The sequence below is a fragment of the Jaculus jaculus genome, chromosome 13 (assembly GCF_020740685.1).
Source record: "Jaculus jaculus isolate mJacJac1 chromosome 13, mJacJac1.mat.Y.cur, whole genome shotgun sequence".
NCBI lineage: Eukaryota > Metazoa > Chordata > Mammalia > Rodentia > Dipodidae > Jaculus > Jaculus jaculus.
This window is the reverse complement of record NC_059114.1, coordinates 15,257,593-15,270,672: the sequence shown is the minus strand read 5'-3', so window position 1 is coordinate 15,270,672 and position 13,080 is coordinate 15,257,593. Positions and strand designations below refer to the sequence as shown.

Genomic DNA, 13,080 nt, shown 5'->3' with positions numbered 1-13,080 from the left:
ATAACAGAAAGACTGGACCACAGATCTAAGCCAGTTCAGAGGATTGGATCACTGCTTTGTCAAACCTAAGTGGGGGTAAAGAATTGGAATTAGTACTAATGCTAGGGAAAGAATGAGTAAGGCACTCAAAATTGAGGTGATGAAGAGGTGTACTTGTTAATAGCATGGTCTTAACTGTAGAGCCAGGACTATCTTATTACTAATGCAAACCATGTATACATGCCTGTATACTTAAAAAAAAAAATTATATGCCTATGTGTATGAATGGGCATACCAGAGGAATTGAACCTGGGCTGGCAGACTTTGCAAGCAGATGGTTTTAACTACTGAGCCATCTCCCTAGCCTCTGCTTGTTTTGGTTTTTCAAGGTAGGGTTTCAGGCTGACCTGGAATTCATTATGTAGTCTCAGGGTGGCCTTGAACTCAGGGCAATCCTTCTGCCTCGCAAGTGCTGGGTATAAAGGCGTGTGCTACCACACCCAGCTACTTTTTATTTTTTGCTTTTTCGAGGTACGTTTTATTTTTTATATATTAAAAGATCTTTTTGTTTGTTTCTTTGAGGTAGGGTCTCACTTTAATTCAGGCTGATCTCGAATTGATTATGTAGTTTCAGGGTGGCCTCTGTTAAGCTACTTACCTGCAAAACCTTAGGATCCAGGTTCACTTTCTCACTGCCCAAGTAGAGCTGGAGCAGTGTACATCTAGAGTTGGTTTGCAGTAGCTAGAAGTCCTAGGGTGCTCCTTTTCTCTGTATCTGTGGCCCCCCCATAAATAAGTAATTTAAAAAAATTAGGGGGCTGGAGAGATGGCTTACCAGTTAAGTGCTTACCTCTGAAGCCTAAGGACCTCGGTTCAAGGCTCGATTCCCCAGGACCCACGTTAGCCAGATGCACAAGGGGGTGAATGCATCTGGAATTTGTTTGCAGTGGCTGGAGGCCCTGGTGTGCCCATTCTCTCTCTCTCTCCTCCTCTTTCTCTCTCTGTCACTCTCAAATAAATAAAAATGAACAAAAAAGAAAATTAGGGCTAGCGAGATGGCTTAGTAGTTAAGGCACTTGCCTGCAAAGCCAAGGGACCCAGGTTCAATTCCTCAAGACCCACATAAGCCAGATGCAGAAGGTGGCACATGCATCTGGAGTTCATCTTCTGTGGGTAGGTGCCCTGGTGTGCTCACTCTTATTTCTCAAATAAAAAATAAAATACTTTTTAAAAAAAAACAGGAAAAATTAATTTGAGGGCTGGAGAGAGGGCTTAGCAATTAAGGCGCTTGCCTGCAAAGCCAAAGCACCTCAGTTCCATTCCCCAGGACCCACATAACTAGATGTACTGTGGCATGTGCATCTGGTGTTCATTTGCAGTGGCTGGAAGCCCTGGTGCGCCCATTCTCTCTCTCATTCTGCCTCTTTTCCTCTTCCACATAAATAAAATATTAAAAAAAAATTAACTTGAGCAGGACATGGTAAATAAGATGTGAAATAGGGGGCTTCTGATATGGCTTAGAGGTTATGCTTGCCTGCAAAGTCTAACAACCCAGGTTCAATTCCCTAGCACCCACATAAAGGTAGATGTACAAGGTGGCGCATGTATCTGGAGTTGTGTTCAGTATCTGGAAGCCCTGTTGCGTGTCCATTCTTTCTGTCTCTCTCTGCTTGCAAATAACTAAAATTAAAATATAAAATAAGGTACATTGCATACAAGAATAGCCATATCTAGCTAGTAGTGGCTGCTGTATTAAATGTCAGAATTAGCCGTATAGGCACACCCATTCATAAGAGTAGGTCGAGAGCTATGTAGGTACACCCTTCCATAGGAGTGGTTTGCTGAAATTGGATAGGAGCAGAGTTCAAGGACCCGAGAGGTCAGTGTGCTGCAGAGGTAATCAGGGTGAGAGATATCTCTTCGAGAGTGACAGTAGGCCGGCTGGGATGAGAGGTGAAGACAAGGGACGTGTAAGATGTTGTTGATGAGCAGAAACTGTCAGATCTAAGTTTGAAGCTTTGTGGGCACAAGACTGATCAGGGGAGCCAGGTGTTGGTGGTGCATGCCTTTAATCCCAGCACTCAGAGGCTGAGGTAGGAAGATTGCTGTGAGTTCGAGGCTAGTAGTGAGACCCTACCTTGAAAAACAAAAGATAGAAAGACTGATTAGGGAAGAGTAGAAGTATTTCAGGATGAGAGTATCAGGATTGAGGGGTGATATGGACAGTTTGGGTTTCAGGTGGTGACTTACATAAACAAATGTTCAGCCTCCAAGATCTGGTGAGATAATTATATTGTTTGCCATAGCTTTTCTTCTTTTTTTTTTTTTGAGGTAGGGTCTCGCTCTAGTCAAAGCTGACCTGGAATTCACTATGTAGTCTCAGGGTGGCCTTGAACTCATGGCGATCCACCTACCTCTGCCTCCTGAGTGCTAGGATTAAAGGTGTGCGCCACCACGCCCGGCTGCCATAGCTATTTTTCTTCCTTCCCTTCTCTCTACCCCTTTGCCTCCCCTTCTCCCTTTATTTTTTTCTTTCTCTTTTATTTACTTTTTGTTTGTTGATATTCTCACTCTGTATTCCATGTGGCCTCCTACTTGCAGTGGTCCTTGTACCTTGGCCTCCCAAATGTTGGGATTACATGCCTGGCAGCTATGTTTAGTGTGAGTGGTTGGTTGTTTTTCATTTTTGACTAGTTTTTTTTTTTAATTTATTTATTTTATTTATTTATTTGAGAGCGATAGACACAGAGAGAAAGACAGATAGAGGGAGAGAGAGAATGGGCGCGCCAGGGCTTCCAGCCTCGGCAAACGAACTCCAGACGCGTGCGCCCCCTTGTGCATCTGGCTAACGTGGGACCTGGGGAACCGAGCCTCGAACCAGGGTCCTTAGGCTTCCCAGGCAAGCGCTTAACTGCTAAGCCATCTCTCCAGCCCTTGACGAGTTTTTAATTGAGGTAGGATTTCTGCTTATCCCAGGCTGGCCTTGAACTCACAGCAATTCTCTTACCTCTGCCTCTGGAGCACTGAGATTAAAGTCATGGGCTACCACACCTGGACGGACGGACATACATACATACATACATTCTTTCATTGATTCATTCATTCATTTATTTTGAGAAAGAGGAAGAGAGACAGAATGGGTGTGTCAGGGCCTTCAGCCTCTGTGAACAAACTCCAGATGGTGTGCCCCCTTGTGTGCATGTGTAACATTGTGTGCTTCTGTCCTTGTGTGTCTGGCTACATGGGACCTGCAGATTGGAACATGAGTTCTTAGGCTTCACAGGTAAGCGCCTTAACTGCTAAGCAATCTCTCCAGACCCTGGCCCTATTTGTTGCTGTTGAGGTAAAGTCTTGCTGTATCCCAGTCTGATCTGGAATCTGGAATTCACTGTGTAGTCCCAGGAGGCTGGCTTTGAACTCACAGCGGTCTCCTACCACTGCCTCCCTAGTGCTGGGATTAAAGGTGTGGGCCACCACACCCCTGTGTTTAGTTTGAAAGGTTGTGTACCATGAGTCTGTATGTAGAATTTCTCAGAGGGTGTGCTTATGCCTGTGAAATGGAAGGTAGCTTTCATTATGTCCTCCTTATTATTTGAGAGAGAGAGAGAGAGAGGGTGAGAGAGACAGAAAGAAAGAGGCAGATGAGAAAAAATGGACATATCAGAGCCTGTAATGAATTCCAGATGCATGTGCCACTTTGGCATCTGGCTTTATGTAGGTACTAGGGAACTGAACCTGGGTCCTTAGGCTTTGCAGGAAAGTGCCTTAACCACTAAGCCATCTCTCCAGCCCTGTGCCCTCCTTAGAATCTGTTTTGTTTGAGAAATAAAGTATGGGTGTGTCACAACCTTTTGCACTATAACTCCAAACACATGCTACTTTGTGTATCTGGCTTTACATGGGTACCAGAGAATTGAACCTGGGCTGGGAAGCCTTTGCAAACAAGCATTTTAAACACTGAGCCACCTCTCTAGTGTCCCCTCCTCCCCCTGGTCTTTTGAGATTGGGTCTCACTGTATAGCCTAGACTGGCTTCAAATCTTCATTAGCTTGTGTTAGCTTCCCAAGTGCTAGGGTCACCTTGTGCATCTGGCTTACATGGGTACTGGGGAATTGAACTTGGGTCCTTAGGCCTCTCAGGTAAGCACCTTTAACTGCTGAACCATCTCTCCAGCCCAATTTCTGAGATCCTTGAGCATGTTTGTGCAAGTGCCATTTACTAAAAATTTCCATATTTAATTAAGCAGTAGAAATGTTAATTTGCATTTGCTTCTTCTCAACTTTGTTCCTGCATGTCCAAAAGAAGTAATTGGGTTGGGCTGGAGAGATGGCTTAGTGGTTAAGCGCTTGCCTGTGAAGCCCCGGGTTCGAGGCTCGGTTCCCCAGGTCCCACGTTACCCAGATGCACAAGGGGGCGCACGTGTCTGGAGTTCGTTTGCAGAGGCTGGAAGCCCTGGCGTGCCCATTCTCTCTCTCCCTCTATCTATCTTTCTCTCTGTGTCTGTCGCTCTCAAATTTAAAAAAATAAAAAAGAAGTAATTGGGTGCTGGAGGTGGGGCTTAGTGGTGGAGAAATTCCTGGCGTGCATGAAGCCCAGTTTGCAGAACTGGAGAGAGAAGGGGGAGATTGGATTCCCCAAATATTTGTGTAGTAAGATCTGTTAGCACATGTGCTTATGACCTCATTTTATTAAAATGTTATACATCAGGCCGTAAAAGATGCTATGCTAAGATGGGCATAGTGGCATACCCTTTTAATCCTAGAGGTAAGAGAAATGCTGTGAGTTTCAGGCTAGCCTGAGACTAGTGAATTCTAGGTCAGCCTGTGCTACAGTGAGACCTTACCTCAAAAACAAAAATGTGCAATGATATGTAGCCATTTAAAACAACGCCATATGACAGGAACAGTGAAGTGTTTAAAACATTAAACAGGAAATGCACTAGCATGCTCCTGACACATTTGTATTACTTTAGGATTTTTTTCCGAGATAGTATGTTTAAATTTTTTTTTGTTTATTTGAGAGCAACAGAGAGAGAGAGAGAGGGGGGGGGGGGGGAGAATGGGTGCTCCAGGGCCTCCAGCCACTGCACACGAACTCCAGATGCATGTGCCACATTGTGCATCTTGCTTACATGGGTCCTGGGGAATTGAGCCTTGAACCAGGGTCCTTAGGCTTCACAGGCAAGCGCTAGCCATCTCTCCAGCTCCTGAGGTGTAGTATCTTGCTATAGCCCAGGCTGACCTGGAATTCACTATGTAGTCTCAGGGTGGCCTAACTCGCAGAGATCCTCCTACCTCTGCCTCCCGAGTGCTGGGATTAAAGACTTGTGCCAGCAAGCCTGGCTCTCTTTTGATTAAGTTTAGGATTGTTGAGGATGAAAATTGTCCCTGGCCCAATTTGTTCCATCTTTGTGTGCAGTGCTGTTTCTCATGGCTTCATGCCACTTTCTAAACTGTTTGTGAATCTGCTAATTGGGTTTATTTTTGGTCCCAGCTCGTCTGCCCACATGTTCTAATTCAGTCAGTTTTAATTAACCATGAATACCAGACGGGAATCCTCTAGCAGGATCCAGAAACCTATGGAAATTAGTAGTTGTCTACCAGCCACCTCCAGAAGGTGACTATATACTCCCTTTGTCAGGGGAAGAAAAAAAAACAAAGTAGCTAACAGTTAAGAATGAGGTGGTAGGGGCTGGAGAGATGGCTTAGCGGTTAAGCGCTTGCCTGTGAAGCCTAAGGACCCCGGTTCGAGGCTCGGTTCCCCAGGTCCCACGTTAGCCAGATGCACAAGGGGGCGTACGCGTCTGGAGTTAGTTTGCAGAGGCTGGAAGCCCTGGCGCGCCCATTCTCACTCACTCACTCTGCCTCTTTCTCTGTCATTTTCAAATAAATAAATAAACATTAAAAAAAAAAAAAGATCCGTTAAACAAAGAGTGAAACAAACTTCCCTGAGGGCATACAAATGGCAGGTGAGGCTCACAGAGAATCTCCAGATGGCTCTCAGTGCCGTACCAATAACCCTCAGTGATATTGTCTACAGTATATCAAGTACCTTTAATAAAAGGCTCTCTAAAAAAAAAAAAAAAGAGGTGGTAGGCTGAGAGGTTAATTCCGAGATAGATTGCTTGCCTAGCATTCATGAGACCCTGAGTTTGGTCCTCAGCACCACCAATAAAAGGATTAGGGCTGTGGAAAGATTAATCCAATAAGTACATCTTTACATGGCTGGCATCATGCTGGGCTTTGTCTCCGAACAGTAATTGCCACTTAGCAGAGTAGGCTGAATGCTAATAACAGTTTCTTCTCCTCACTTCTATATAAGTCTTGGGTTAGCATTTAAGCCAGTGTTTTAAACTAGGTTGAAGGAAGGGTTGTAAATTGGAAAATGGTTTTAATCTAAAACATTCTCATTCATTGTAGGTAGCAGAGGCTCAACGGGCAGAGTTTAGCCCTGCCCAGTTTTCTGGCCCTAAGAAGATCAACCTGAACCACTTGTTGAATTTCACCTTTGAACCCCGTGGCCAGACAGGTCACTTTGAAGGCAGTGGACATGGCAGCTGGGGGAAAAGGAACAAGTGGGGACATAAGCCTTTTAACAAGGAACTTTTTTTACAGGCCAAGTGAGTATTTCTATTTCTGGAGGAAAATGAAATTGAGCCTGTTGAGGTAGCGGGGAAAAGGCTTCCTTCCAAGTATGTCCAATCTTTTGACATTGCAGTCAAAGAGAAGTAAAGGTAGCAGATGAGTGAAACAGGTATTTAATTAATTTATTTGAGAGAGAGAGAGAGAGAATGGACGGACAATGTGGGGTCCTCCAGCCACTGCAAACAAACTCCAGATGCATGTACTGCCTTGTGCATGTGGCTTATGTGGGTGGGTATTGGGGAATTGAACTTGGATCCTTAAGTTTTGCAGGCAAGCACCTTAATGGCTAAGCTCTTTCTCCAGTCCCCAAATTGGCATTTTAACTGACAAAAAGTACTATATTGGTCGGGCATGGTGGCGCACACCTTTAACCCCTGTACTCAGGAGTCAGAGGTAGGAAGATCGTAGTGAGTTCGAGGCCACCCTGAGACTACATGGTGAATTCCAGGTCAGCCTGTGCTAAAGCATGAGCCCCCCCTTCTCTCTCTGTCACACACACACCAAAAGACTGCAGAGATGGCCTAGCAATTAAGGTGCTTGCCTGTGAAGCCTAAGGATTCATGTTCGAATCTCTAGATCCCATGTAAGGACCTCCCTCTCTCAAGTACTTTATTTGAGAGAGGCAGACACACAGACATAAGCACACAAGGGGCACATGTGTCTAGAGCTCATTTGCAGCGGCTGAAGGCCCTGTCATGCCTGTTCTCTCTCTCTCTCTCTGCCTCTTTCTCTCTCTCTCTCTGCCTCTTTCTCTCTCTCTCTCATAAAAATTATTTTCTGTTGTTGGATTTTCAAGATAGTCTCGCTCTAGCTCAGGCTGACCTGGAATTCACTATGTAGTCTCAGGGTGGCCTTGAACTCACAGCAATTCTTCCACCTCTGTCTCCCAAGTGCTGGGACTAAAGGCATGTGCTACCACGCCTGACTAAAATTTATTTGTTTGAGTGAGGGAGAGACAGAATCGGCTCGCTAGGGCCTTCAGCCTCAGCTGTTGCAATGAATTTAAGACACATGAGCTACCTTATATAATCTGGCTTATGTGGCTCCTGGGGAATTGAACTTGGGTTCTTTGTCTTTGCTGGCAAGCACCTTAACTGCTAAGTCATCTCTTCAGCCCCTGGGTTAATTTTTGTTCAAGAGAGACCAATAGGGAACTTGGCTTAGAAGCTGAAGAAATAGCCCAGGGATTTGGACATCAACCCACTGAGACTGGATTCCTTCTGGGGCTTAGCTCAGGCTGAAGTCCTATGCTTTGTAAATGTGACTAGCAGGGATGCCATTAGCCTATATTTAAATAAGGAGTGGCGAGGTGAATTTAAGCTGAGGTCCTTGTGTTCTGACAATATTCCTTTTCCTCATCTTCCTTGCTATTTCTAGCTGCCAGTTTGTGGTGTCTGAAGACCAAGACTACACAGCTCATTTTGCTGATCCTGATACCTTAGTTAACTGGGACTTTGTGGAACAAGTGGTGAGTAGTTTAGCTAAACTAAGAAGTAGTGGGAGAGAGAACTAAAAAACAAAGGGAAAGAAATAGTGATTCAGCAGCTATTTGCTGTGTTAAGCTGCTGGTTTACTTTTCTGGCTAGCTTTATGGTAGACATTTTCTTGAGATCCGTCCCTGGTCCCTCTTGGAGATTATTTTATTGGGTTGTAGCCTGTAGGGATGGGGTGTGGAAAGCGCCAGTCTGAAGGCATATAAGCAGTCTTATTAACCAACCTCTGTCTGGGGCAGTACTAACCAGTCCTTCTGTGAGAGGAACTCTAGTTACCCTTTTAACCAGGCCGAGCAAGCTCAGTTCCATGGACATTGCTTCATTAGTAGCCCTTTGTGGTAGTTAGTGTCAGATTAGCATTAGCACACAGCTTCATTTGCTGTCAAAGCCATAGTACATTTGTTTTCCATTATAGTTACGAACTGTGGCATCTCCTTCCTGATTCTAGCAGAGTGTCTGATGACAAGCTTCCACCCACCCGTTCCCCCTCCCCCCAGGTAGGGTCTCACTCTAGCCCAGGCTGACCTGGAATTCACTATGCAGTCTCAGGCTGGCCTCAAACTCACAGCAATCCTACTTCTGCTTCCCAAGTGCTGAGATTAAAGGCATGTGCCACCATGCCTGGCAATAAGCATTAAAAAAAATGATTTGAGAGAGAGAGACAGAAAGGCAGAGAATCGATGCATCAGGGCCTCTAGCTACCTCTCCAGCCTGATAAGCTTTTTTTTACCTGACTGATTTGGAATCTATTACTGTAAAAATTCATAAAATCATTTGAGATGAAAGAAGGCCTATAAGACTTGTATATGGTTCAAAACAGACACATAAAGTGAAGGTCTTCAGTCCTGTTTTAAACTGTGATAAGTTATTTCTGGATGCCTATTCATTGTATATACATGTAGTTTGTAAAATGGGATCATGTTGATTTCTGTGATTTTCCTCTTTACTGTGTGTGTGTGTGTGTGTGTGTGTGTGTGTGTGTACACGCGTGTGAACTAGAAAACATGGAGTGCTCCCCCCCCACCCCGAGATGGATTCTTACTGAACCTGGAGCTGCCATTTTTGGTCAGACTGGCCAGTCAGTGATCCTTAGTGATTCTCTGGTCTCCATCCCACACAGGACTGGGATTACTGGCATGTGTAGCTATGCCCAGCTATTTACGTGGGTGCTGGGAGTTGAACTCAGGGCCATCTCAGGTCGTTGGTCTTGCTTGGCCTGTACTCTCACCTGAGCCATTTCCCCCAGCCCTGTCTTTCTCTTTAATGTAGAATCTTCCAAGTTCTTGTTACATGATTTCATTTATTAAACCATTACTATGGTTTCCATATGTCTGCATGATAAATCATTTCATGAAGTTTTGAGTGTACTTGTGTGAAGCTGAGAGAGGACCTTAATGTTATAAGCTCCACCTCTTCAGTTCTGAAAGCAGCAAAGTTATGGTGTCATTTGTTTCAGCGCATCTGTAGCCATGAAGTGCCGTCTTGCCCAATATGCCTTTATCCACCTACTGCAGCCAAGATCACCCGTTGTGGACACATCTTCTGCTGGGCATGCATCTTGCACTATCTTTCACTAAGTGAGAAGACCTGGAGTAAATGTCCCATCTGTTACAGTTCTGTGCATAAGAAGGATCTCAAGAGGTAAGTAAGACTGAATGAGACATTTAGGAGGCTACACTTGAGTCGGCTGCCTCTTGCTCTGCTTCATCTAAGTGTCTGTGTTACAGTGTTGTTGCCACAGAGTCACGCCAGTATGTTGTGGGTGATACCATTACAATGCAGTTGATGAAGAGGGAAAAAGGAGTGTTGGTGGCCTTACCAAAATCCAAATGGATGAATGTAGATCATCCTATTCATCTAGGAGGTGAGTTCCATTAATTTTTTTGTTTTGTTTTGTTTTTCCAAGGTAGGGTTTCATTCCAGCCCAGGCTGACCTGGAATTCACTATGTAGTCTCAGGGTGGCCACGAACTCATGGCGATCCTCCTACCTCTGCTTCCCGAGTGCTGGGATTAAAGGCGTGCACCACCACGCCCGGCCCCATTTTTAAACTTTTTTTTTTTTTAATTTTTTTTGTTCATTTTTATTTATTTATTTGAGAGTGACAGAGAGAGAAAGAGGCAGATAGGGAGAGGGAGAGAGAGAGAGAGAGAGAGAGAGAGAGAGAGAGAGAGAGAGGGAGGGAGGGAGGGAGGGAGGGAGAGAGAATGGGCACGCCAGGGCTTCCAGCCACTGCAAATGAACTCCAGACACACGCGCCCCCTTGTGCATCTGGCTAACGTGGGTCCTGGAGAATCGAGCCTCGAACCGGGGTCCTTCGGCTTCACAGGCAAGCACTTAACCATTAAGCCATCTCTCCAGCCCCATTTTTAAACTTTTAATAAAAACAACCTCACAACATTTTAAAAAATGAAAGGGGCAGATAGAGAGTGAATGTGTCGGTGCCTCAAGCCACTGCAAATAAACTCCAGACACATGTGCCCCCTTGTGCATCTGGCTTATGTGGGTCCTGGGGAGTTGAACCTAGTTCCTTTGGCTTTACAGACAAACACCTTAATGGCTAAGCCATTTCTCCAGCCCACAGTTATTATTTTTAAATTTAGTTTTACTTTTTTAAGATTTATTTTTATATATTTATTAGAGACAGTGAGAGGGAGAAGGAGATAGAGAGAATGGGCAGGGCCTCTAGTCACTGCACATGGACTCCAGACACCTGCACCACCATGTGCACCTGGCTTATATGGGACCTGCAGAATCGAACATGGGTCCTTAGGTTTCACAGGCATGTGCCTTAACTACTAAGCCATCTCTCCAGCCCTATTTTTAGTTTTTAATGAAACATTGAATTTCTGAAACATTGAATTCACCCTCTGCCCCTTTGGGCCTTGGGTGTGGTATGCCCTGGTAGAATCTTCCAAAGACCACATACCTGCAAAATATTTTTTGTGTCCATTAAGTTCTCTTGCTGTAACTAATAAACATAGCTATTTGATTTTGTTTCTGATCTTTTTCATTGTGAGCAGAGGGGGAGATGAGAATGGGTGTGTCAGGGTCTCCTTTTACTGCAGATGCTTTATGTGGTCACTGGGAAATTGATGGGAAATTGAACATGGGCCTTTAACCACTGTGCCATCTCTGCAGCCTGTTTCTGATTTTTCTTAGACTTTTTGCATTTACCTTACTGTAAGATAACTCTGTTTATAGGAAGTTATGTCGCTCCATCTTCCACTTAGAGCAGGTAGACTGTCAATGAGTTCTTACTTAGCCATCTCAAGCTCTGTGATATTGTTGGCTTTCCTGTAGATGAACAGCACAGCCAGTACTCCAAGTTGCTGCTGGCCTCTAAGGAGCAGGTGCTGCGCCGGGTCGTTCTGGAAGAGAAAGTAGCCTTGGAGCAGCAACTCGCAGAGGAGAAGCATACTCCTGAGTCCTGCTTTATTGAGGCAGCTATCCAGGAAGTCAAGGTGAGGGATGGATCGGAAACTGAGAACTAAACCTGTCCACTGGATACTAGGAATGGACAGTGGGGACAAACTACTTCAGCTCCACATTGAAGCTATAAAACAGAAAATGGCTGAAAATCAAGCCATTTGTGGCTTTTGTGTGGTAATGGGGAGAAAGGACTAAGAAGCCTTTCAAGCTCTTTCTAGAGCTTTAAGTAATAGTTCAAAGTGATATTTCAGCTCACTGTGAGTTCCTTAGTTAATAATAAGCAAGGTAGTTTTTTTCTCTGTCTAGGAAAATACTTATATTTGGTTTTGAAGTATTTTGAGAGACTTGTGAGGAAAGTATTAATACCTGCACAGCAGGCCGCAGTTTACTTACTGGAGAACTCCTCAGGTCCTCTGTCTTTGACTTAAACTTGAACCTTGAGAGACATTGATTGCCAAGATCTTTGGAACACATCAAGGTGATGCTAATATTCTCATCCCTGGAGCACACTGTGAGCACCACTGGTGTGAATTAGGACAATACAGTCCTCATTAACTCAGTGACTTATGTGACAGGCCTAGTTCTATACTCATGTTTCCTCATGCTTGATAAGTCCTACTCCAGTGGATGCACTCTGCCATAGGTAAGGAAACTGAATCGTGGCACAGATAGTTTAAGAATATAGAACTCATCAAGAGTGAGACTGCTGAATTTCTGTCTCCTTGGGAATGATCTTGTGTTTTATTTATTTACTTTTATTCTATTTGTTTATTTTTATCTTTATTTTTTATTAACAGCTTCCATAATTGTAAATGATATCCCATGGTAATTCCTTCCCTCCCCCCACTTCCCCTTTGGAACTCCTCTCTATCATATCCTTCCCCCTCCTAATTAGTGTCTTCTATTTTGATGTCATGATCTTTTTTTTTTTTTTTTTTCGAGGTAGGGTCTCACTCTAGCCCAGGCTGACCTGGAATTCACTGTGGTGTCTCAGGGTGGCCTGGAACTCAAGGCGATCCTCCTACCTCTGCCTCCCAAGTGCTGGGATTAAAGGCGTGCACCACCACGCCCGGCTGGTTTGATGTCATGATCTTTTCGTCCTATTAGGATGGTCTTGTGTAGTTGGTGTCAGGCACTCTGAGGTCATGTATATCCAGGCCATTTTGTCTGGAGGAACACATTGTAAGGAGTCCTACCCTTCCCTTGGCTCTTACGTTCTTTCTACCATTTCTTCCACAATGGACCCTGAGCCATGGAAGGTGTGATAGAGATATTTCAGTGCTGAGCACTCCTCTGTCACTTCTTCTCAGCACCCTGGTTCCTTCTGAGTCATCCCAAGGTCACTGTCATCTGAAAAGAGAAGGTTCTTTACTAAAAGTGAGAGTAGCATTAATATATGGGTGTGAACATTAAGAGAATCTCGTGCTTAATGGGCAGTTTGGTGAACATAGTATATACATTTAGCCAGATACCAGCAGATGTTTATTACCCTAGGACTCATGACTACCCCTGTTGTAGGTTTTCAGTATCAGG

The 13,080-nt window shown here is 44.5% G+C and overlaps 1 protein-coding gene across 1 annotated transcript in view; it reads left to right on the top strand.

Annotated features, from left to right (window-relative positions):
- Rnf10 (ring finger protein 10) overlaps nt 1–13,080 on the top strand; it is a 38,837-nt gene that overhangs the window by 15,079 nt on the left and 10,678 nt on the right. Inside the window, exons 3-7 of the mRNA XM_004664127.3 lie at nt 6,399–6,598; nt 8,001–8,091; nt 9,573–9,757; nt 9,844–9,980; nt 11,419–11,579. Of these exons, the coding sequence (XP_004664184.2) occupies nt 6,399–6,598; nt 8,001–8,091; nt 9,573–9,757; nt 9,844–9,980; nt 11,419–11,579 (774 nt within the window). The remainder of the gene's footprint in view (nt 1–6,398; nt 6,599–8,000; nt 8,092–9,572; nt 9,758–9,843; nt 9,981–11,418; nt 11,580–13,080) is intronic.